The 25,937-nt window shown below is 37.1% G+C and overlaps 2 protein-coding genes and 1 long non-coding RNA gene across 5 annotated transcripts in view; 2 read left to right on the plus strand and 1 right to left on the minus strand.

The window, feature by feature from the left end:
- ATAD5 (ATPase family AAA domain containing 5) overlaps nt 1-10,107 on the plus strand; it is a 34,933-nt gene extending 24,826 nt beyond the window's left edge. The window contains exons 19-23 of the mRNA XM_031468318.2: nt 4,643-4,823; nt 6,884-7,065; nt 7,694-8,559; nt 8,989-9,147; nt 9,260-10,107. Of these exons, the coding sequence (XP_031324178.2) occupies nt 4,643-4,823; nt 6,884-7,065; nt 7,694-8,559; nt 8,989-9,147; nt 9,260-9,338 (1,467 nt within the window). The 3' untranslated portion in view covers nt 9,339-10,107. The remainder of the gene's footprint in view (nt 1-4,642; nt 4,824-6,883; nt 7,066-7,693; nt 8,560-8,988; nt 9,148-9,259) is intronic.
- TEFM (transcription elongation factor, mitochondrial) lies at nt 4,818-18,293 on the minus strand. Of its 3 annotated transcripts, none has more exons than XM_031468322.2 (5): nt 18,191-18,293; nt 16,965-17,428; nt 14,609-14,758; nt 11,996-12,441; nt 4,818-5,396 (listed from the first exon to the last, which is right to left on the minus strand). In XM_031468322.2, exons 1-4 carry the CDS (start codon nt 18,240-18,242, stop codon nt 12,004-12,006), a joined length of 1,104 nt encoding a protein of 367 aa, XP_031324182.2. In that variant the 5' UTR covers nt 18,243-18,293; the 3' UTR covers nt 4,818-5,396; nt 11,996-12,003. The 3 variants fall into 3 exon arrangements, with proteins under 3 accessions (XP_031324182.2, XP_031324181.2, XP_010977318.3); XM_031468321.2 differs by lacking the exon at nt 4,818-5,396 and adding an exon at nt 11,605-11,669; XM_010979016.3 differs by lacking the exon at nt 4,818-5,396 and having other exon boundaries at nt 11,605-12,441; nt 18,212-18,293.
- LOC105088215 (uncharacterized) lies at nt 18,267-25,682 on the plus strand. The gene is made up of 3 exons (XR_837078.3): nt 18,267-18,361; nt 22,048-22,116; nt 23,432-25,682. It is a non-coding gene; the product is annotated as an uncharacterized LOC105088215 (long non-coding RNA).
- The last annotated feature ends 255 nt before the right edge of the window (nt 25,683-25,937 follow it).

Genomic DNA, 25,937 nt, shown 5'->3' on the forward strand with positions numbered 1-25,937 from the left:
TTCCATCGTATGGACTTACTTTACATATATGAATTTGTGTCTGTCATATTCACCAGGTGATAGACATTTGGGTTGTTTACAGTTAAACTAATAAAAATAAAGCTGCTATGAATATTCAGTGAAGCCTTTGTCTGAACATATATTTCTATTTCTTTTACTTAAATACTTACAGAAGAGCCTGATGTATACTGTTTTCTAATGATTTGCATTCCTAGTAGCAGTGTATGAGAGTTCAGTTGTTTTTCACATACTCACCAGCACTTGAAATTGTCCATTTATTTGATTTTATTCATGTTAATAATTGTATATTGGCATCTCATTGTGGTTTTAATTTGTGTTTCCTAAATGACTTATGATGCTGAGCATCTTTTTCATGCGTCTATTTGCCATCAGTATTTCTTCTTTGGAGAAGTACCTATTCAAAGCTTTTGCCCATTTTTTAAATCAGTCGTTTGTCTTATTGAGTTTTAGCAGTTCTTTTTATATTCTGGTGCATGTTTGTATTAGATACGTGTTTCATAGATATTTTCCCCCAGTTTATGGCTTATCTTTCCCTTTTTTCTTTTTTTGTAAAGAGTAGAAGTTTTTAATTTTAATGAAGTCCAGTTTACAAAGCTTTTCCTTTATTTGTTGATGATTTTTGTATCCTGTTTAAGATATCTTTACCAAGCCTAAGCTTAGAAAGATTTTGTCTTGGAAGTTTTGTAATTATACCTCTTACATACAGGTCTTTGATCTTTTGAGTAGTTTTGTATGCAATATGGGGTAAGACATAAGATTCATTTGTTTTCCCAGATCTCCAGTTGTTCCAGCCTTGTTTTTTGAGTCTTTTTCTATTGAAGTACTTTCCATTTTGTCAAAAATCAATAGACTTTATATATAATCTTACTCTGTTCTATTTGTCCAGGCAAAAATATGACATTGTCTTAGTTACTATAGCTCTTTCCCAAGTCTTGAAGTCAAGTAGAGTAAGTCCTCCAACTTTGTTCTTTTGCAGAATTGTTTTGGTTATCATAAATCATCAATTTCTTTTAATTTTAGAAACAGCTTATCAATTTTTACAGGGTTTTTTTTGATGTTTTGATGGGAATTTCATTTCATCTATGCATCAATTTTGGGAGAACTGACATTTTAATAATAATTGAGTTTTTTACTCATAAACAGTTTACTTTTGGGGAGAGGAGTTTAATTTCTTTCAGCAATGTTTTATAGTTTTCATTGAACAGACCTTGCACATATTTTGATAAATTTAGTCCTAAGTATTTAATGTTTTTTGATGTTATAATAAATGGTATTCTAAGATTTCAATTTCCAGTTTTTTGGTGGTATATAGAAATACAATTGATTTTGTATCCTTGCTAAACATATTTGTTAGTTCTAGTAGTAGATTCCTTAGAACTTTCTATACTATATTTTCAGGTCAAGTAAAACCATTTTAATTTCTTTTTTTCCAGTCTGTACCTTAATTTCTTTTTGCTCTATTCTAGTGGTTAGAGCCAGTGTGCCTTCAGTATTGAATAGAATTTAGAGTAGACATCTCTACCTTGTTCCTGATGTTGGGAGAAAAGCACTCTTTCTTTTTATCAATTAAGTGTGATATTTACTGTATATTTTCATAGATGCTCTTTATCAGTTAGCTGAGAGTTTTTATTGTAAATGGTGTTGAGTTTTGTCAAATACTTTTTCCTCTATCTTTTGAGACAATCATATGGTTTATCTTTTTGATTCTATTCATATGGTGAATGATGTTGATTGATTTTTTTAATGTCAGACCAGTCTTGTGTTCTTAGGATAATATAGTCATGATGTGTTATGTCCTTTATATATTTCTGGATTTGCTCATATTTTGTTATGGATTTTTGTGTCTATGTTCATGAAGAATATATGATGTGTAGTTTCCAAGTCATATGAAATGGGTTAGGACTTACTTTTTAGTAGTTTCTTTAGACATTAAAATATGCATTCTTAGGGGTGGGGGTATAGCTCAGTGGTAGAGTGCATGCTTGGTGTATATGAGGTCCCGGTTTCAATCCCTGGTTCCTGTGTTAAGGAAAAAAAAAAAAGGGAAAAAGAAAGAAAATAAAGGAGAAAATATGCATTCTTAGATTTTCATAGTGTATTTGGCATTAATACTATAATAATTTACAGATAATCTAAGAACTTTATAAAAAATATAAGTCCATTTACCATCCCTCTTTTATGCTTTAGTTTTCAAATGTTTTATGTTTATACACATTATAAACTCCCTGATACAGTGCTTTATTTATTTTTGCTTTAGCCAGTCATATGTTTTAAAGAAATTAAGAGGATAAAAAGTCAACTTTTATGTTCACCTGTATACTTACAATTTTTATGTTCTTCATTTCTTTATGAAGATCCAGGTTTTTCTTTGGTTTTGTTTCTCTTCAGCCTGAAGAACTTCATCAACAATTCTTATAGAGCAGGTCTGCTGGCAATGGATTTTATTAGATTTCTTTTATCTGAAAATGTCTTTATTTTCAGTTCATTCTCAAAGGATATTTTTCTTCAACCTAGAAGTGTTGTTTTTTTGGTCACCATTGTTTTTGTTATGTCAGCAGCCTTTTTTTTTTTTTTTTTTTTTTTGTCTCATATGCAATATATCATTTTCTTCTGGATACCTTCAAGGTACTCTCTTTAGTTTTCAGCAGCTTGCCTGTGATGAGCCTAGGGATTATTTTTCTTCATATTTATCCTGCTTGTGATCTTACATATCTACAATCCTTAATTATATCTCATTCCTCTAGTTAGGGAAATTTGTAGGGTTTTTTCAAATTTATCTTATGTTCATTTTCTCTTTTTCCCTTCTGGGGATTTAAATACAAGTTGGTTAGACATTTTACATTGTCCCACATGTCACTGAGGTGTGCTGTTGCCCCCCCTCACCACCACTGCCCACCCCCCCTTTTCTGTTTCTACTTCTGATTTGGTCATTTATATTGATTTATCTTCAGGTTTACTGACACTTTTTTCCTCTCACCTCCTATCTTCTATGAGCCCATCCAGTGAAATTTTTATTCTAATATTATGGTTTGTAGTTTTTCAATATCTATTTGCTTCTTTTTTTTATAGTTTCTTTTTTTCTGCAGGTTTTTTCCTATTTGTTTATTCATTATGAGCATGTTTTCCATAAACATAGTTTTATTATAAGCAGTTTTAAAACTCTTTGTTGCTAGTTCCAACATCTTTGTCATCTTGTGATGGGTCTCTATTGATTGCCTCTAAAGGGATTGGTTACTTTTCCTATTTCTTTGTATGTCTAGTAATTTTAGATTTTTATCCTGTACTTTGTGAATGAAATACTGTACATATTTTGGATTCTGTTATATTCTTCTGAACAAGTATTCTCCTGTAGTATATAGCAGCTAAAATTTTTATTCAGTTTTTAGTTTTAGCTGGGCTGCTCTGAGACAAGCCCATGCCTGTTAGGATCAAGCATCAACCAGTGATTTGCATTCTCTTTTATAGCCAGGATTCCTGATTCTCTACTTTCATGCACCTCCCCTCACTTTCCAACCTTTTATTTCCCTTCAGTTTTATTCTTCCTTTGGTTACTCTCTTGTCCATTCAAACCATTGTAGTTGGCTTTTTAGACTTTTTTGTAGTTGATTATAGAATTTATAGTTATTACTGATGGCAGGGTTTGTCTGATAGTAATTACTCCTTTTTACTGAAAGCAGAAGTCCCAGGTGTATGCAAGAATAATGTGTATATATTGTAAAGTCAGAGATATATCATAAGGGAAAATTTTTTTAACTTATTTATTTATTGGGGAGTTAGGTTTATTTATTTACTGATTTACTTATTTATTAAAATGGAGGTATAGTGGGGATTGAACCCAAGACCTCGTACATGCTAAACACACACTCTATCACTGAGTTATACCCTCCCCCATCCTGGGAGAATTTTTTTAATTGTCTTGTTTACTGTAATGTAAAAATGCTAGTGGTCTCGTAAAATCTGTGAAATGTAAGTACAGTTTTACTTCTTTTACCTTTTCAAGATAAAAAGCTTTTTATAAACAACAGTGGGAATAATACATATTCTGTTTGTTTTACAAAAAAATCACTATTAATTGAACACTAAATAAAGTGAAAAAATGTACTTGGTTCATTCCCTAACAAATCACGTGTTTTTAAATTTTTTTCTTCTGTTTCTTGTTTACATTTATTCTTTTATGCATGCACTGATATAATTTTCTAGCTCTGGTTTTTAAAAATTAAATAATAACTATTTTTCAGTACTTCTATAATATTCATATTTCTAATCTTAAGGGCTGTAAAAATATCCCATCAAGTTATACTATTACTTAATCCTAAGGGATTTTCTTAAGGTTTAGTAAAGTTGCCTCCAGGGTTCAGGTTGGACAATCTCCCATAAAGTTTCCCTTGCTGTCTTAGATTATGTACAATTAATAAAATAAGTATATGTAAAAGCTTTTAATTTGGTAGCATATTCCTTTATATTTTCTAGATCAAGTCATTCTCAATAAAAGCTTATGATATTGTGAATTTTAGCAAAATCTGGCTTACTTTTTGATATGTGTTATTGATGTACTTCTGTTAACTCTGCAATTGACCATGTTTCTTTTCTTTCTCCCTCTCTCCCTCTCCCTCTGTCTCAGCTAAATGTTGCCAGCTACCTACAGATGATCTGCTTGACTGAAAATTTTAGAACTGATGTAAAAGATTTTGTAACATTGTTAACTGCAAATACTTGTGATATCAGGAAAAGTATCCTTTACTTACAATTCTGGATTAGAAGTGGAGGTGGATTTTTAGAAGAACGGCCATTATCCTTTTGTCGTAAGTTGATTTCTTACAAAAGAAATTTCTGTAATGGGACCCTATATACAATATATGTTGTACCAAAATATTTGAAAGATTATACAAATCTTGAGCATCAGGATACCATGTTAATCTTAAAATAAACATACATACATCAATTTTGTTGATGAAAAGTTTTGTAAGCATTAAATGTGGATAAATACATTTAAATTGAACCTGGAACAAATGGTTATACATTTATAAACAGTTTCTTATAAACAAATAGAATTATATTATTTAGCAACTTCCTTTTCCACTTATTAAAACATGTTAGTGATTTTTCCATATGTCATTTATCCATGACTGTAAGTTCCCTTTTAGCTTCTTTACTAGTCTATAATTCTGTCGTTCCTAAGAACTTTATTTCAGAAATGCTTTATTTCTTATCAGTCTTCAGTCATTGTGACCTAATTGAATCACAGACATTTGCTGAGGACTTTCTTCATGCCAGGTCCTGTGTTTATATGAGTAAGACACGGTTCCTTCCCTGAAGAAGTTCATAGTTTGTGGTTTCCTTGCTCCATAGCCAGTTCTATAGTTACAGTTCCTGCTCTGGGAAATACACAAATATTTAAATTTTAAAAAGGTGAAGTTCTGTAATATTAATCCCTTAATGGTTTTCTGATTTGATTAAATAAAATAAAATTTTAACATTTTATTCTCTTTCCAAGTTTTCAAAGTATTTAATTCAGTTTAAGTTGGTAGTTTTAACTGTTTCTTAGAAGTAAACATGATAAATAAGACATGGAAAATATCCTGTTATAAACAAATTGTTAGTAACTATCACCATATTATTGGATATAAAATGCTATATCAAGGACTTTTAGAAGACAGAAACTAAGTATGGCATTATTTCTTTTTTTTTGAAGATCTTAAAATGCATTTAATTCCTTAAAAATCAGACACACACACTGGAAATTCAAACAGTACAAAAGTATATAAAGTAAAAAGTAAAAGCTCTTTCCCAGTTCTTAAAGGTAGCTAATGTTAGACCTTTATCTATGCATATACAAATATTGCTACCTACTTATTTAGCAAAATTAACCAATACTATATTTAGTAAGCAATTTGCTTTTTTTAAACTTGACAATTTATTCTCAGTACATACAGTTCTAGTCCTCTTTTTCATAGCTGCATGCTATTCCATAATAGAAAGTGAATGTAACATAATTAACTATTACCTACTAGGGGACATTTAAGCCTTCTTCAGTTTGTCATTAAAGTATGCAGTGAGTATCTTTATACATTATCCTTAAGCATATCTGTGAGTACTTGTCAAAGAGAATTCTAGAAGTATGATTGCTGGGCCAAAGGCTATGTACATTTTTTATTTTGGTAAGTGTTGCCAGGTTGCCTTCCAAAGATAATTGCTCCCACGAAGAGATTTTGTTTGTTTTTTTGTTTTTGTTTTTTGACATTTTGCTAGCTTTGTTGCTCTCATTCCCCCACCCGCTGCAAGCTCCCACTGAGGCAGAGGGACTGCCCGCCCTGCCCTGCCCAACTGTCCCTGCCAGTCCCCTCCTGCACTTCGCCCTTGCTTTGTCATGGGGTCTGAGCCCTCACACGGTGGGCACAGCCTGTGAGCCGTGGAGAGCAGAGGCTGTCTGGCGGGCCCATGAAGAGTCTGAGGTTCCTTTACTTGTACCTCTGGCAAAAGCAGGTTATCAATTATTTTAATTTTGCCAGTTTAAAAGGTGAAAAATGAATAGTATCTTATTTTGATTTCCATGATTACTGGTGAAATTACGTATCTTTTTATAAGTTTGTTAGATACTTGTGTTTCTTCTGGGACTTGCCTGGTCATCCTTGCACTTTTTTCTATTGGATTGTGTTGTAAGCCTACCTCATGTCCCACCCTCATTTAACCTATGTGGAAATAATGTTTGTATTATACTTTATGAATTAGATACATATATAGAGAGTAACAAAATGGGAGTTAGATCCAAAAGATGCCAAAGGATCTTGGATTTTAAATAACTGTTTGCTACAATTTGTTTAAAAATATGGGTAGCTAAGATTTCCTTTTCCTAATTTTGTAGGAGGAAATAGCAGAAATGTACAGCTTGTTTGCTCTGAAGAGGACTCTGATTCCAAAAATAACCCTAAAAATACTAAAAGGAATCCAGCAGACCTTCCCAAATGTGACACTGGCTGTGTTGAGACCATGTTTGGCCTTAAGAACATTTTTTCGCCATCTGAAGACTTATTTTCATTTTTGAAGGTATTTTCAATGTCTAGTTTGAAGTGTTAAATTTATGTTTCTTTTTCATTTTCTCAACACTAACTTCTGTCTTTTGAATCATAAGATTAACTTAAATTTACCAGTAATTTTTAGACTTAAGATTTCTGATTTCAGCACATTATACCACTTTGACAAATGGTGCATAGGCATTGCTCTATATGTGTATTAGCAGATTTAGAATAGAACTTAAGAAATATTTCAGATTAAAAAAAGACTATTTCTAACAAGTAGTTATTGTTGTAATTTTTTTATTTTATTATTTTTTATTTTTAATGGAGGTACTGGTGATTGAACCCAGGACCTCCTGCATGCTAAGCATGCACTCTACCACTGAGCTATACCCTCCCCACCAGAACAGTAGTTTTTAAACATATGAGCTTCTAATTATTGAATTAGGGTATAACTGAGTATTAGAGAATTTAATTCTTCAAATTAACAATCTAAATCTATTTTTTGATGTATTAAGGAAGTGTACATCAATAAAATTATGAGGGGTAAGGGCTTATTACTTTGAAGATAGATAGAAATGACGTTATATTTATACGGGTAGAAAAATGTTCAGACTGTATGCTGTTACAACATTTTTTTACTCAAAATTGTTTTTCAGCACAAAATCAGAACAAAGGAAGAATGGAATAAGCTCATCCAGCTTCTTAAAGAATTCCACGTGCAGAATGTAGATTTCTTATATAGTAATCTTGAGTTCATTCTGCCATTACCTGTTGATATCATTCCAGAAACTGAAAACTTTTGTGGTTCATCAGTAAGTGTGGACACCAGTGCAGCAACAAAAAATATGAAATGTCTTGCTAGGAAACATTCTGAAGGAGAGAAGCCATTGAAAAAGTCACAAAAAAAGAAACGTAAGAAAAAGATAGTAACTCTAGATGACAGTGACTTATTTGACACCAAATTGGACTTTTCTGATGAACTTATTAGCCTTTCCTCTGTATCGCCTTCAAATTCAGAAGAAAGCAAAGCCAGAGACAAAAAAAGCAATCCAGAGACAAAGAAACTGAACAGATGTCTACAGTCAAATACTGAATCTATTCCTCATCCTCCTAAAACACCAGCAGAAAAAATAAGTTCTGGCCTTGTTTCACAGTGTTTAAATTCTCTCACTGAGTTCATGGACAACATGTCCTTCTTAGATGCCCTTTTAACTGATGTAAGGGAACAGAAGGAATTTGGTAAAAATGATTTTGGTTGGACAGATGGAAAAGTTAAAAGTGGACTTTGTGATGAGTTTAGTCTCGAGAACAGTGATGGATGGACTTCTCAAAGCTCTGGAGAATTAAAGGCAGCTCTAGAAGCTCTCAGCTTTACTAAATGTTCTTCTACTATTTCAAAAGCATTGGAAACCTCTCTGAATTCTTGCAAGAAATTAGGAAGAGATCCAACAAAAGAGCTTACTTTTTATGTTTCACAGAAGCGCAACAATGTACACTTTAGTCAGTCAGCTGCTAATTTAGAGTAAGTCTTACTTCTTTTTGCTTTTTATTTTTTAATAATAAATGGTAAAGGGGAAATTATTAATTTCTTCTTACTAATTTTGAAATGCTGGGCATTATTGATCATGCTAATCCCTTAATATTAATGTAGTTTCTAATGAGACAGTTAAGGAGGCCAGCCTGATTGCTGGAAGAGAAAATAATGAGACACTGTGGGGGGCGGGACTAGATTTGGGAGACTCTTGAATAACAGGGTTTGGATTTGCTGTGCATATAGCAGGTAGCTATTAAGGTCTTTTCAGTAGGGTAGTGACTGATGTGTTGAAAATGATACAGAAAGTTACTCTGGAATAGTTAATCTAGTCTAGACCAGAAGCTGGTTGTTTATGGGATTGTTACATTTTTATTGGGCATTAAAATCAAAAGATAATGCATTACTTTTCATTTACAGCAGTGCTTGGAAGAGGACAGCAGTCATTAAAAGTGTATTTTCTAGCCGATCTCTTCTGAACCTGGGTAATAGACAAGCTAGTATCATTGAATACTTGCCAACTCTCCGAAACATTTGTAGTACTGAGAAGCTAAAAGAACAAGGAAAAAGTAAAAGAAGGTAAAGTTTCTATAAAAAGAACATTTTAGTTAGCTATTTCAAGATTGATAAATATTCTCATCTCATGGAACTATTAATATTAAATTGTATTTTTCCTTGTAATTTTTGACAGGTTTCTGCACTATCTTGAAGGAATTCACCTTAACATTTCAAAAGAGACTATGAACACTTTGGCAGCTGGCTTCCCTTAATATTCTACCTTAACAATGCCTTGTACAGATTGTTATGTGATCCTTAAGACACCTTTTTATATTGATTTTCATAGCAGAGTTTATTTCTCTTACTGTACATTTAAAACAGACTATTTGTATATTTTATTAGTGTGTAAATATTTTAAATGAAAAAAAAATTGAGTTACAAATTGTATTTATGATTGTGGTAGTATTTTTTTCCTGAATTTTCTGTATTATCTGATTTAGCTTTGTTGGAGTATTTTTTTTTTTAAACTTGTGTGAGCTGTTTCTAGTAGGTAGAGTTCACTAAGATATTTCTAAAGGTGTTTCAATGTTAAACTAATCCATAATTTTCCCCTTTCCTGTTATTCTTAATCCATCTCTCTCCAACCAAGTGTCAGCCCTCTGTCAAGTTGTGAATGTGAATCACCTAGGTGATAATCTTTAAAAATATAAGTTTACACAATCAGAAATACAAAATAGCATATATAATACGTAAGTAAACTTCCTAGGGAAGAAATTATGCATCATTTTTCAAAAAGTAAGATCTTCTGATAAATTTGAGTTTACTCATCCAGTGTATTTTACCATGTGAATCACTGAATGCTGACAAGGTGAAATCAAGATTATGAATTGTAGTTTTCATAAATGTTTTTTAGCAACCATACAAATGTGATATCTTGTATATTTTGACAACTCCTTATTTGTCTTGTATATTTTTCTTGTATTTTTATACCATTGATGTTTTATTTCATAAAGATTAATGATGTTAATATAAATATTTTGGACAAACTGCTATTCATTAAAACTATAACAAAGAATGATTCTACTGTAGGATTTCTACATGATAGCCATTTCCAGTTAAGGTTATATTTTTGGAGAAAGTATATACTTTTAATTACAAGATTTTTAAAAACCACATTGTACTTAAAATTTTTACAATCAGATAATCAGGTATCTTTAAAAATAGGTTCCTAATTCAAGGGTTTAAATTATATATTAGCTTAATATTCAATTATATTATCTAGTAAATTACATTCTCACCTTAAAAGCTAAGGATCCTAATTTTGTAGTTGAATAATACAAATGTATACCTATTCACAAAATTTTTTACCACTTATTTGTTCAACCTTTCTTGTATTGATAGTGTATTGATTCAATTAAAGGCTAAAGCTAAAAGACTGCGATATTTAAATGGGAGTTCCAGGTGTAATCATCTGGGTAAACACGGATATTGTATAGGCTTGGATATAGGCCATATCTTACAGGTTTCGTCCCTGCAGAAAAGAGAGAATAAGATGGAAGTCTTTTTTTTTTTTTGGAAGGCATTTTTTTTTAAGTGTATGGTTTTATTTTTTTCTACTGAATACAAGCGTTCACTACCTGTAGATCAGTTACCTGTTAATTTGATCAAAAGTCAAGAAAATAATAAGGATATTTTCCTCCCTAATAGGGACACGTTTAATATCTTTTTTTAAGGTTTAGCTAATTTGGGGAAAAACATTTTTTCTCAGTTCTTAAAGGTGGTAAGTTCCTGTAAGACTTAAGATTTACTTTCGTGATAAAAGTAACTAATTTTGATGACTTTTCAGTACTTAGCATCTTATCCTGTGAATGTCTAACTTAGATACATTTTCACTACAGTTATTTCCAGAAATATGTGCGAGGTAGAATGCCACACATCTGACATGAACAACTGGGTGGCTGGTGAAACTGTTTACCGAAGTGTAAAACAGTGGCAAAAGAGGTGGTCTGGAGGAAAGAGGATGATTCCAGAAGTGAAGTTTGGGGTGTCTGCATTTCCAAGGCAGAGATGCATATGTATACAGTCACATATGCAGAGGTTTACACGTGCATGGCCACAAGTCTACAGTGCATATCAGACTCACTAAAAGAGCTGAGGTGCTGGAGGGGAGGGCTTCCATGTATTTTAAATATTTCTGATTATGTGGGTTTTTTCCCAACAAGTGTATTTCACTTTTAGATTAAAGGAAAGAAAAGACAATGCTTTGACATCAGAGCCTTGGGTTCATTATAGGTTAAACATAATGAGGGCCTGACCTAAGGCAACTGTAATGGAAAATGGAGAGGTGTGGAGGAAAAATACTAAGTACTACTTTCCTCAAAAGATGGTCTGTTAAGTAAAATATTTCAAAGTTTAAAAATGAGCCTGTTAGACAAAGCCTGTTTGTTCTAGGTTTAATAGACTGAGCCAATGAAAACTGCCTTTTGGAGGCAGTGCATCAACCCACATTGTACTCACACAGTAAGAGGATTCCGCAAGTTGTGTTATCTATTATATTTAGCTTTACTCCCACGATGAGCACCATCCAGAAAACTCGTTATTCCCTATTTTAACAATATAATAATGCAAATCCTTTAGTACAGATGGTATTTGCTTTTAAAAGAAGATAACTTTGTTTCTTGTTTTGGCTGTTTAGAGGGCATCTTATTTTTTTAACACTTAAACCTAAAAGATACAAAATCTCATATTTACTGATTTAGCCTTGGTTTATTATTGTGTAAATCATTCAGTAGCCAAAAGTCTGACATTAAACATCTAAAAACACTCAAACGTGTTAACTCCATTAACATGGATGTTCCAAACAGTTGGTTTCACAACTTTAGAGCTACCATATAAATTAATACAACATTAGAGCATGTAACATACTAACCTCAGATTTCAAGATTCAGTGTTAAAAACTGCTAATTCATAGAAGGCAACAGCTTGTAATAATGAGTCGTATAACTCTTCTGCTCTGTACTGTTCAGTAGATGAGAACAGCTGTCTGTAGCGGACTATCTTATCTGGCGGGAAGAACACCCGCGGCTCTTCTTTCAGGACAGACTCTGAGAGGAGCTGCTTCACTATTTCTTTTCCACTAGTCCGCGTGTCACCAATCATCAGTTCAAAGTGCTTCCCCACGGCATTTCGATTCATGCTCAGCACCTGATGTTGGCCATCCTGGGCAAACGTCTTATTTAATAAGGCATACAGCATGGCTTCCACGATATGAAAATGTAACAGTACAGGAAACAGAGATGAGTTCTGAACTGAAGGCCCTGTTTTTTCCAGAACATAGAAGTCAGCTTTGGGCATCTTTGAAATGACTGAAGAAATCTTGACAAAAACAAAAACAAAAACAAGATAAAATAAGTGAGCAGAAATATTCATTAAGTTTTAATGTTTGGCCCCCACCTCTGCCCCACTTCTGTTTTTAAAATAGAACCATGTAACTTACATTATACTGCTTTTGACAATTTTGAAGTAACTGAAAGAGCACTTTATGGAGGTGTCAGGACAGCCAAGTTCTGGTCGTGGTTCTAACAGGAGCAAGCTGAGCTAAGACAAGTCAGTTAATCCTCCTAATTACTAGTTTCTTCATCTGTACCTAATTTCTAAGATCTATATTGGCCTTAAGATTAGACAACTTAAAACTGTTTCCTTAACCTTTTGAAAATTTCTAGGGTAGAGCACAGGGTGTGAATAACGAGGCTAGAATCAATCACCTTTGCAACTGACCACATCAGATGCCTGACTGAACCAGGTTTCATAGATTTCATCAGGGTGATAATTACTGTGCATCTCCCGAGGTTCTGAACCTCAAATGAGACAATCTGTGATAGCGTTCTGAAGAATGAGCTTCATAAATAAAGTAATGAAAACTTCCTTTTTTAATTTTTATTTTTTAATTGAAGTATAGTTGATTTTCAGTGTTCAGGTGTATAGCAAAGTGATTCAGTTATACATATATACATAAATGTTTTCAGATTCTTTTCCATTATAGGTTACTACAAGATATTGAATATAGTTCCCTGTGCTACACTGTAGGACCTTGTTGTTTTTCAGCTTTTTAAGGAAATTTCATAATGTTCTCCACAGTGACTGCACCAGATTACATTCATACCAACAATGTAGGAGGGTTCCCTTTTCTCCACTCTCTCTAGCATTTACTATTTGTAGACGTTCTGTATATCTTCTGTGGAGAAATATCTATTTAGGTCTTCTGCCCATTATTTTTACTGGGTGGTTTGTTTTTTGATATTGAGCTGTATGAGCTCTTTGTATATTTTGGAAATCAATCTCTTGTCGGTTGCATCATTTGAAAATATTTTCTCCCAGTCCATAGGTTGTCTTTTCATTTTGTTTCCTTTGCTGTACAAAAGCTTTAAGTTTAATTAGGTCCCATTTGTCTACTTTTGCTTTTGTTTCCATTACTCTAGGAGACAGATCCCAAAAAATATTGCTCTGATTTATGTCAGAGTGTCCTGCCTATGTTTTCCTCTAAGAGTTTTATAGTATCTGGTCTTAACATTTAGGTCTTTAATCCACTTTGAGTTTATTTTTGTATATAGTTTTAGAGAATACTCTAATTTCATTTTTTTACATGTAGCTGTCCAGTTTTCCCAGCACCACTTATTGAAGAGACTCCTCTCTTGTATATTCTTGCCTCCTTTGTCATAGATTATTGACCGTAAGTGTGTGTGTGTGTTAATTTCTGGGCTCTGTATCCTGTTCCATTGATCTATGTGTCTGTTTTTGTACCAGTACTGTGGTGTTTTGATTACTGTAGCTTTGCAGTATAGTCTGAAGTCAGGGAGCGTGATTCTTCCAGCTCTGTTCTTCTTTCTCAAGATTGTTTTGGCTATTTGGGGTCTTTTGTGTTTCCATACAAATTTTAACATTTTTTTGTTTCAGTTCTGTGGGAAAATGCCATTTGTCATTTGATAGAGATTGCCTGGGGTGGTATGGTCATTTTAACAACACTGATTCTTCCAATCCAAGAACACAGTACATCTTTCCATCTATCTGTGTCATCTTCAGTTTATTTCATCAGCATCTTATAGTGTTTGGAGTACAGGTCTTTGACCTCCTTAGGTAGATTTATTCCTAGGTACTTTATTCTTTTTGATGTGATGGTAAATGGGATGGTTTCCTTAATTTCTCTAATATTCTGTTGTTAGTGTATAGAAATGCAACAGATTTCTGTATGTTCATTTTGTATCCTGCAACTTTACTGAATTTATTGATGAAGTTTCTTAACATTCAGAGTAATACACCCAGAGTCTCTCAGTATCTGCCTTTGATTCATAAGGCATTTCTTGAAATAGATGAAGATTCAATTTTTTTAAAAAATCATAGAAGTGATGGAAAACATAATTGGAATGTGTGAGTCATAATTACCAGAAGAAAATCGACCCTTACCATTTTTTTACATTCCTTTTAGGACTAGAAGATTACACAAGGAGTTCTAGCAGGTAGGAATTTGGAGGTGCAACTGCCTTACCTCTTCTAAATAGACAGATGATGGGTATGTTCCTTTCATCAATTGGCAACATTCATTTTGCTGCCAGTCCAGCACTGCCAATTTCCGATCAAGGTGAGCCCAGGCAATTCTCCGAGTACCAGAAACAATGGATACGATACTATTAACTGCCTAAAACAAAAAAGGCTGGTTTTATTACAAGTGTAAACATTTTAACAGACACAAAATTTAAGCTACAAACTCAGAAATCCCAATTAGTGTATGTAACAGAAATACATTTACAGTGTATGAACTGAGAATTGTTAAATACAGGAGTAATTATTATTAAAAGGTAAACAGTAGCAGTCAGTTTAAAGGCAAAGAATTTTTACTTGCTCTCAACAGGTAGCTCAAACTAGGCATTCAAATATTCAAATGTTGCTGGGGAAGGTGTGAGACACTGGGAAACAAGGGACATAACCATACTTTATAAGAAATGCCACCATACAACAGTTACACTGTAGAGAGGAGAAATGGTCAGGAAGACTTGCTGGAGGACTAAGACAATCAGTAAAATGGTACACGGGGAGGTATTTCACCCAGATGTCTGCAGATACAGACTGACACCTTCCAGGCAGTGGAATAAAGAACGTGCAAGTGGGAAAAGGGCAGAAGGGTGTGCAGTTTTCTGCAAAACATATCTTGCTTTATCATGAGAGCTGCTGGAAGCCACCAAAGCATGTAACGTTCTGGCATACCTGAGATTTACATTTCAGAAAGATCACAGACAGCTCTGTGGCAGAGGGGCCCGAGGAAGCTAGGCTTAGGGTAGAGATTTGTGTTAGATATCTGTCATATGACAAAGTATGAAGAATCTAAGTCACTGACAGTGAGAAAGGCAAGAAACAGGGATAAAGGAGGAGCCCAGGAAAATTCCCGTTTTACTTCAGTGACTGGCGTCATTAATCAAGATAATGACAGCAAGCAGATCATCTTGGGAAGTCGAGGGAGACAAATTATTTTTTAAGGTACTGACTTCAGGTTGCCTACACAGCTTCTAAGGGGAGATAGGTAATAGATAATTGGATATGTGGCTTTAGCTCTGTGTCAAGTCTGGGCTGGTATATGGTACATAACATCACTCCCACATGACTCAGTTTATATGGGCAAATAATATGCTCTATAGGTAGGGAAGCAGATAAACAGGAACATTTATAATTCTATACCCATCTTCATTCACTGCTAAGGTATGGATAAATATCCATTAAAGGCAGAATAGTTAGGATGCCCACACATCTACAAAATACAGGCAGGCCTTCTTTCGGTTCTTTTCTTTAGCTCAATGATTCTCAAGTTTTAGTGTGCATAAGAATTACTGAACCAGTTTGCACACAGTAGTTAATGGGCAACAGATTTTTTTCAAGGGCTCTACTGTGTAGTTTTTCCACACAAACTGACTTTAGAACCTAGCCTTCTAAATAAAATACAACTCCACTATAATCAGAGTATAAATAGTTTTTGCTGTAAAATTTGGTTGATATGTTCCAGACCAACAGCAGCAGGAGTCCTTGGGTGAACTTAATGAAATCTGCAAGTCCTCTGAAAATATATGCAATGTTCTATGTATATGTGCTGTTATTATTTTTTTCCTGAAAAGAGGGTCCATAGCTTTCATCAGATTTTCAGAGAGTATCCATTATACCCCCAAAACTGAGAACTACTGGCCCAGAAAGAATTGATTATTACAGGATAAGAGAATGTTTTATCAAATGTTACACAGTACCTAAGTTTCATTCCTCCAAGTTTAAATGTTTGCTGCGCCAAGTAATTCTAATATTTACTTCTTAAGACAACACTGAAAAAAGATTTGCTTTTAGAATGCTTTTTAAAAGGGAGATGGAGGAGACAGAAAATAACTTTAAATTCTGCTGGAAAGACTAGTATAATGTTCTAAAGTCACTCCTTGGCTATAACCCATCTTTGCATCTTCATTTCTCATTACTCCCAACATAGCCCTCAGACACAGTCAGGTATCTCAACATTCCTCTTAAATAAATCTTGCACAGACCTACTTCTCTACATCAACTGTTCTTTCTTCTTAGAATGCCTTCCTCTTCTTGCTAGCCTAGTTCTCTCTCCACGATCCAGGCTGAGTTCTTCCAATAAACTTGCCCCAACAGGCAAAACGCAGAGTTCTCGCCTCTAAATTGCTAACTTACTACCTGTACATCTCATTCTTTGAGATTAACCATATAATGGGTTATCTATTTATATGTGTATCTCTGAGCCCACCAACTAAGCTATAAGCTGCCTGAAGAACCCTGTCTTGGTGGCCAGAATAGTGCTTTGCAAAGCAAGTTCTCAAACAGTGTAAGAGGCATTAAGAAAAGGGGTATACCTTAAGTCTCTCTCTTCCTACTTCCGGTTTGATGAGCTTTCTCAAGAGCTGGTTTTCCGGTAACTTTTTTTTTTTCCCTCCAGTCTCTGGTGAAAGAATGGACTTACAAACTTTAAGGGTAGTTTTATACCGGAACAAGGGCACGTTCATTAAACTCTCCAAATTCTGAAATGGCCCAAACTTTTCTCTGTGCTCTACAATATTGATGGACTTTCTTCCCCGAAGCAATCTGAAAGCTTCAAGTTCTTTATTAGATGCTGTATTCAACACATGCAAGATGGAAGCCTGCTGTTCTGAAGAGAAGAGCTTGTCAAGTGCCTTTCCAGACTCCTTTGTATTTTCATGAGAAAAATCAACATGGGGAATAATTTTCTTTGGTGCAGTGGTTTTTTTCCGACAGCAGGAATTACGTAAGGTCTGGAATAAGGATGACTCCAATAGAAATGGAAAACATCTCCACCTCCCTAAAAGGAAAATTTAGCAAAATGTAAGTTGAGACGTCGTACTTCCTTTTAGTTTTAGTAGCGGCCTAAACAGAACCTTTGCAAAGTGACATTGACTTTCCCATAATTTAAGAACTAGTGGACCCTATTCACAGGAGATATCTTCTGATTTTTGTGTATAAGTCCTACATTTTACTACCCAGAAATCTTATTTTATGTCCATCAAGAAGCATGTATTTAAAACAATGATTTCAACTGCGTTACGTTTTTAAAAATTTTAACCTTAGGGAAATCTTTTTGTAATTAATAGTTCTCTTTAACAATATTTATCTTCACTAGTTTCTTTCTCACCCAGTGGAACCAATGAAAACTAAATTTTATACGTTTATAAGAAACGTTTTATCTGAGTGAGTGGCAGATTTAACGAAGGTTTTTATCTTCTTCCGTACACTTTACAAGATTCTTCCATGACTATATTTCTACAAGCAAAAGAAAAACCATGTAAGGAGCAACTCTGTAAAACCAATGAAAGTCACTCCGACATCGCGGCCACAGGGAAACAACGCAGCCAGAAGCAAGCAGCCGTTAGAATGTGAACCCGCCGCCCTCGGCCCAGTCCCAGGAGCCGCCCGCGGACCCCTAACCCAGGGAAGGAAGCACAATCGCTGCGAGGCTCGACGACCAGAACCAACTCAGAGCGGACTCCAAGAGGGAGATGTGGACATAGGACCTGAGGGAGGAAATACTCCAGAGCCAGGGACTAAGGGAAGACGGGAAATTCACCTGGTGTCGCAGACACCTTACCTCCCGCTGAGAGGAGACCAATGACGTTCATCTTCGACGAGGCTCCCACGGATCAGTCTTCCGCCACTGACTTCCGGTTCCTGTGTGCTTCACCCAAAAGGGCCCGGCCTTTCAGCGGAAAGGTTCGGGTGGAAGCGGCGTTCCGGCCAGGTACTAGATGCTTCGCTCTGGGCGGTGGGTGGGACGCCTGGCCCGGTGCTCCTACGCCCCCAGGCGGTGGGGCGCCGCAGGCTTATTTCGCTGCGTTTGGGAAACAGTCTCGTCCCAACTTGCCCCTAAAGGCAGCTGAGTCTAATCTCTGGGAAGAAAACACCTGGGCCGGTTTTAGGCTGTAGTTGACAAGATCCCTTCTTTGCGGAGCCTCTCTGGTTTATTATCTCGGCATATAGGTTGATGAGTTCCCATTGGGGCCCTGCCTGGGGCACAAGGAGGAGAGCCTGGTTGGGGAGCGCAGTCAGGGACACACATAACATCGGGTGTAATGGAGTAACTGGGCGAGATGCGAGGTGTTTCAGGAGCTCAACACAGAAAGAGTGTGAAGGGAAGGGCGAGGTAGGAGGAGGTGGCTTTGGCACTGGGCCTGGAAAGTCGAAAGTCCGAGCAGTATCCCATGTGGAAGGGATGGAGGGAGATGAGGCTGGCGCCAAGTTTGATTGGGCCTTGAATGTGGAATGGAGCAGTTGAAGAGCTCCACTAGGTAGCCAGAAGCCACTGGGAATTTTGTGGACTCAGATTTGAGGTGTGTTTCTAGAAAATTAGCCATATGTCGAAGTGTGAGTCTGGGTTGGAGGTGAAGAGCGTAGGAACAAGGAGAGGAGTCGGAACAGTAGTGTGTCTTCTCAAGGGACAGGCAACTAGAAGGAAATTGAACCGGGAGGTTGCATGATCATGTCACCCAAGATGGCTGTTCTCTTGCTCTCTGTCCATCCCCTGCTAGACCAGTCTCTGCTTCAACCCTGCACCCTACTCACAAGGCTGACCTTCCCTCTTAATCATAGAGCCTAATGAGTAAATGCCTACATACCTGCCCCCAGCCCCAGCTAGTGTTTGTTCTAATCTATGAATGAGAACATCTCCACTATGATAGTTTATCAAAGGGGTGGTGAGAGGTGGGTTCCTCTACTGGTTTCCCTGGTAACTGATGAGCCAACCTGATTCAATTCACTGTATAACTGGTAATCTCCCTCCCCTCTTCCCCCCACCAAGGAAGACTTCTGCCACCATGGTGAGGTGTTGCTCCAGAACCCTTCTGCTTCAGGCATGTAAGGTCCCCTATCCATTAAACCATTCATGTCTCTGTTGCTGACTCCGGGCTCTTTCTTTGAACTTGAGGCAGGACAAGTACAGGGCTTGCAGGCCTAGGGGGAGTGCAGCCCAGCAGAGGTTTAAGGAGAATGGAAAGAAGAGGATTCTTTATGGGAAAGAATCTTTAGCTAACTGTGTGAAAAACAGGGAAGTCAGGAGAGAGGTAGCTTTTGGAGGGAAAGGGGGTGGGGTTTGTGTTTTTATGAGGCAGCAGTGTCTGTGTAGGTGTTGTCCAGGTGGAAACATAGCCAATCATAAGTATTTATAAGAACTACTCGTGGGAATTCTAGGATTTTTTTTTCCTGGTTTATTGATTTTATTGCTGTATAGAATTTCTTTGCACTACTGAAACAAAATTTGTTTACTCTTATTATGTATGTTGTTTTCAGTTTTACTCTATTGCAAACAAGGCTACAATGATTATTCTTGGAATGTCCTTGTGCTCATATGTGTGAATTTCACTAGAGTTTATATACAGGGAAAGGAATTATTAGTCATAGGGCACACACTTTAAGATTCTTGCCAATTTCTGGGGAACTTGGGAATCTAACAAGAAATAAAGTCAACTTTTTGTGCAAAATCCTCCAAATCAGTGGGAAACAATTTCCCTTAATGAGGTTTTAGGAGTTGAACTGCATCCATCAAAAAAGATTGTTGAAGTCCTTCCCTCAATACCTCAGAATGTGACCTTATTTGGAGGGGAGGGTATAGCTCAGCGGCAGAGTGCGTGCTTAGCATACAAAAGGTCCTGGGTTCAATCCCTCCAGGAAAAAAAAAAGAACGTAACCTTGTTTGGAAATAAGGTCATTGCAAACATAATTAGTTGAAACTAAAATGAGGTCATGCTGTACTGGGTTGGGGGCTGCTAATCCAATATGACTGGTGTCCTTATAAGAAGAGGACTATCTGAATGTGTGTGAACTTGGAGGCAGAGATTGGAATGATGCACCTACAAGCCAAGGCCTGAGGTCACTCCAGGTCTCACACACACCACAAGCTAGGAGACAGTCATGGAACAGATTCACCTGCAGAAGAAACCAACCCAGCTTGCACCTTGATTTCAGGCTTCCAGCCTCCAGAACTGAGAGAGAATAAATTTCTGTTGTCTTACGCCACTCAATTTGTGGTAACTTGTTACAGCAGCCCTAGACAAGCAACACAGGAGGCTGTAAGAAACCCTGGTGATGGATGATCTCGGAGGTGATGTGGTTCACTGGCAAGAGGCAACAGTGACTTGCTAATTGCCCGAGCTTAGATAGTTTCTCATCCTCCCTGAACCTCAGCTTCCTCATTTGTGAAATGGAGATAGTGGTACCTGCGTCACACCACTAAGAAATCCTGCTAAGAGGATTTCTCCTTAGAAACGGGATGCAGAGAGCCTGGCATTTAATAAGGGTTCAATAAGTGTTACTTCCTCTATTGAGGCATTACCTCTTCTTCAGAGCTAATTATTAATGACCTCTAGGGGAAACGGGGAAACTCCCTCATTCCTCAGCACATTCATTCATAATTACTTTGACCGGATTCTAGAAGTGGTGAGGAAAGAAGCAACCACTAGGTGTGATTTACTGTAAGTCAGAAATCAGTGGGTTCAAAATGAAAGTCGTCCTCTTCCCCAGAAACCAGCTTGTCACTTCCCTGTTTTTGTTGTCCAGAGGCAGATGTCCCTGGCTCCCCCCCACTGCTCGCATTATGTCTAGCCTGTTATCTAGTTCCTGTGTTTTCCAGACTTTTTGACCATGACCCAGGACACACTGATGTACTGTGAAACAAAGGTTTCATTAAAAAACACTTGTGTTTTGAGGGGAGGATACAGCTCAGTGGTAGAGCACCTGCTTAGCATGCACGAGGTCCGAGGTTCAATCCCCAGTAAATCAAAACCAAACAAATAATCATTTAAAAAATACTTGTGTTTTTATATAGGATACACCTTGACATTTTCTATTCTCTTTGTTTTTTAACAACACTGATTGGTTTTTAAACCCATGGGACATCAGGTGGCGATGTCTAGTAGATGGATAGATATCTAAGGGAGAAGACTGTGCTGGGGTATAGATTCAGAGGTCATCACCGTAAATAGATGCCACATTATCCCGTGAGAAACCATGGGTGGGGCCAGGGAGATGGGTAGTGTGAGAAAAGCACGGGAAGCCAAGGAGAGAACCTGGGAGGACCAGCACTGGGGGTGGGTAGAGGATTCAGATGCCCCAAAAGATGGAGAAGTAATGTTCAGAGAGATTTAAAAGGAAACAGGACAAAGTCAAGTTAGAGAGACAGGACATATAGGATGTTGAGGAGGAAAAAGATTTTTTAAAAAAATATCTGGGTTAATTGTGTTGTCGAAGATTTAATTAACTATCAAATTGAGAAGAAAAAAATGGAATTTTATTGGAGCCAAACTGAGGGTTATTCTCAGATTCTCAGAAAGCTCTGAGAACTGTTCCACCTGTTAGAAGTCGAAGGCATAGTCGTATACATTTTTGAGACAAAGGATCGTACATTAAAATGACATACTGATATTTTACATACAGTTCGCCAAGGATAGAGTCCAGGAAAGCGCAAAGCGAGCAGCAAGTCACTGTGACCCCCTACAGAGCTGGGTAAGAACACTATTCTTTTAAGAAGTTACATTGCTAGTGTCAGAGGAAAGAAAACAAATTTGATTTTTACAGCTGAGCAGGCACGCCCATCTCTAAGGAGCTCTGGTTAATGTGTAATGCAGGTGCACCGTGCATGTGAGTGAGGGAGGCGGCCCAAACAAACACAGAGAAAGAATTTTATGTGAAATTTTTTCTTGCCCTTTCTTAAAATATAACTTTAATTTCATCAGTTGGAACCACTAAATTGATATTCATTTCATGATTCACTCTCGTGTGGCATCTTGCCGTTTAAAACACATGAAATTCTATCAGCCTTACTTGCAAAATGTCTTTTTTACCTCTTCTTTGCCACTTTAATCTGAGCCTCATTGTCTCCCACGTGGGCTCTTGCAATACCTCCCCCCATCCCCCACCCTCCCACCCCCAATTTTGTTAGCTTGTCAGCCTAGCCCCCTCCCTGTCCTTCGCACACACCTTCCCTGTCCTGGCCCCAGTGCTGACTGAACGTCCAGCTCCTGCCCAGTGGAGGGGCCTCACCCTTCTCTTCCAGCTCTTTCTCTCCTCTCGCCACCAGGTACCCACAGTGGCACTGGACACCCACAGTGCTGGCGAGCCTGGCTGTAGGCAGGTGGCCATGTCTTCAGTCATGGTCATCCCGTTTCCCTTGGCTAACCATTAAGATAAGAACGGGTGTGGTTCTGTTTGGGGCCTCGGAGGGAAAGATTTTACACCCTGAGGAAGAGTGGGAGCAATGTGTTGGGGGGGGGAGCAGGAAGCAGCCCCTCTGCTTCCTTCTTGTGGCTCTGATCCTGGGACGATGAGCTCAAAGGAGCAGCCACGTCTCCGTGGACAGGCAATGCTGACAAGGGCAAGAAGGACAGGACTTGAGGACATTGTTTAACTGCCGGACCAACCCTGAAACCACCTACCTGCAGACTTTTGGTTCGGTGGGGAGTAACTGACCTTGTTGTGTAAGCCACGTTTAGATCGGTGTTCTGTTACATGGAGCTGATCACTTCCGGACTGACACCCACTCAGAGTGCTGTCTCACCTCTGTGCCTTTGTGCCTGCCGGTCCCTTTCCCCAGGATGCCTTCTCCCTAAAAGGGTCTGAATTCTGCTCACCTTTTAAGGGCCAACAAGGGTGCCCTGAGAAGACCCCTGTCTCCTGAGCCAGAAGCATCCTCTCCCTTTTCTTAAGCACTTGACTCAAATTTCACTCATAGTACATACGGTCTTGAACTATAAGATTTTTTTGTTTGATTTTGTTTTTGACCATGTGTCTTTGTCTCCTTATTTGACTCTGTTTTCCCAAGGTGATCTGGACGCTACCAAGTAGAATATATCAAAAATCTATCCCTGGTTTCCCAACATCCCTCCTAGAGGCAAAGGAGTTCAATGGCTACATTCAAACTCTGGAACCAGTCAGTCTTGTGTTTTAACACTGTGTCCAGTCTTGGCAAACTAACAACATCAACTGGGGCAAGTGACGTCACCTCTCCAAGCCTCTTCAGACGCCTCCAGAGTGCATGAGGGACTCAGGACATAATTATATCCCTTATAATGTCTAGCACATTGCCTGGCACGTATAGGGATTCCGTGTTTGTTAAAAAAAAATTAATGAATGATTACATATATAACATCCCAAAGGTTAATTTTGTTTAGGAAGAGCATTAAAAATTCGTGCTGCACAGCTTCATGGCCTTGAGATGGGCACATTGCTAAAACAGGAGATGAAAAGCATTAACCATAAAGGAAAAAAATAGACAAATTAGACCTCTTTTAAGAACGTCTCTTTGTTAAAAGACACCAGTGAAAAGGCAAGCCCAAGCCCGAGAGAGAAAGAAGATATTTGCTATACATGTAACAAAGAACTTGTATCTAGACTGGACTTAAAGTACCTACAAATTAATAAGAAAAAGGCAAGCAAACCGACTGAAAAAATGGACCTAAGACTTGGATAGGTATTTTACTTCAAGAAGCTATTCTAATGACCAATGGACCAGATGAAAACGTGCTCACCTTTATGAGTCACCAGGGAAACGCAAATTAAAACCCACACTGTGATACCATTACACACCTGTGGGAATAGTGAAGGACAAAAAGATGATACTGAGTGATCTGTGGATCGGCAGGGACGTGGGACTCTCATGCGTGCTGATGGAAGCATGGACTGGTAGGATGGTAGAATCTCCTGGGGAGACCATTTGGCAGTGTCTCCAGAAGCTGAACCTACACCTACAAGATGACCACAGCAGTCCCACCTGTTGGTATCTATTCAACAGAATGCAAACATACGTGCGCTGAAAGACATGTAATAGGTTGAACTGTATGTATAAAATTGCTGACATCTGACAGCTGTTGATTTACAAAAACTGCAATTTCATACGGTTAAACCTAATACTAGAATGTTCATAGCAGCATTATTCATACTAGCCAAAATCGGAAATATCTCAAATGTCAAAAGTCTATGCATCTGTTGAACGAACTTCAGCTACACCCAGCAATGGATGTATTGGAATGGATGAATCAAATACGTGGATGAATCTCACAAACATAATGTTGAGCGAAAGAAGCCACATACTGATGTAAAGTACAAAAGCAGATAAAATGATTCAAGGTGATAAAAATTCATCAAACTGTGGGCTTATTATTTGGGCACTTTTCTGTATGTTTGATACACTTCAATGAAAATTTCCTTAAAAGTTTAATTCTCCAAGTCATTTGAATTAGATAGGCATTGCATTAGATTTGAATGTTTACTTAGTGATATGATCTACTTTATTTAGTCCTCAAAGATGCTCACCTCCTCAAACGTAGCCAGGACTCCCACGAAAGGGCTGCCAGTTCTTGGATAGATTATTCAGGCTGGAGCACACGACATATCTGATTGCTCCCCCTTCCCCAGTGTTACTTTGTGGAGGAAATATAATTGGTCCTTAGTCTGGGATAAGTTTTGGACTTTTTCCCCCCTACTTTTAGCTTACCTTTTAGTTGTTTTTTTTTTTTCAGTATTGCATACAATTAAATTAGGCAAATTATCAAAATAAAAACAGCATACACAAATTGAGAACTGGAATCAGAATTGGGCTCATACTCCAACCCTGCAACATATTATAAATGTGTATCTCAGTTTACTTCTGCAAGAACAGTCTTCTCTTCTGCAAAATAAAGCTCACAGTACCAGTCTTACAAGGTACTTGTAAAAAGGAAATTATGTAAATGATTGGTGAGATAGAAAATGTTATACAGGGAGAGATGGTATTAATTGGACAATTGATTACATAGATTGAGATGAAATGTAATTAAGAAATGAACTCAAGAGGAAAAATACCCAGACACTTTATAAAAGAATCCTTTATGTGATTGATTTAGGTATAACTAACGGAAATAGAAGTTTTAGACTTTTGAACCTAATTTTAAAACTCTAGTTCAATAGAGTGGCACCCCAATGTTCAAATCAAATTTCCAACAGATGTCACCCTAATCCCTTCAATTGTCGTTGTGACTAACCCTCTGGCTAGTCACTCAGTGCTCCAGGTAATGATATAAAAAGTAAGCACTCGACTGTCTTGTGTTTATTCAGGCTCTTCGGATTTCACAACTGAATTTTTCAACCCTCCGGATCTCTGTTGGGTGCTTGCATTTTATTTAGAATGCAAACTCCATCCCTCTCTCTCCCCTTACTCAATTTGTTTTCCTGTTATAGCATTTTCTGTCTCCCCGACTTGAAGGTGAGCTACATGAAAGCAGAATGGTTTGCTTTGTTTATAGCTATAACCTCCGTACCCATAACGCTGCCTGGCACATACGTCTGTGCCC

Source organism: Camelus dromedarius, chromosome 16, assembly GCF_036321535.1.
Source record: "Camelus dromedarius isolate mCamDro1 chromosome 16, mCamDro1.pat, whole genome shotgun sequence".
NCBI classification, from domain to species: Eukaryota; Metazoa; Chordata; class Mammalia; order Artiodactyla; family Camelidae; genus Camelus; species Camelus dromedarius.

Excerpts from the sequence above, each read along its gene's own strand:
- TEFM (XM_031468322.2), bottom strand. The coding sequence starts at position 18,242 with ATGAACGTCATTGGTCTCCTCTCAGCGGGAGGTAAGGTGTCTGCGACA. Across the intron at positions 17,429-18,190 it reads TAAGGTGTCTGCGACACCAG|GGAGGTGGAGATGTTTTCCA; the intron begins GTGAATTTCCCG and ends TTTTCCTTTTAG. Across the intron at positions 12,442-14,608 it reads CATCTGTCTATTTAGAAGAG|ATTTCTTCAGTCATTTCAAA; the intron begins GTAAGGCAGTTG and ends GTTTTTGTCAAG.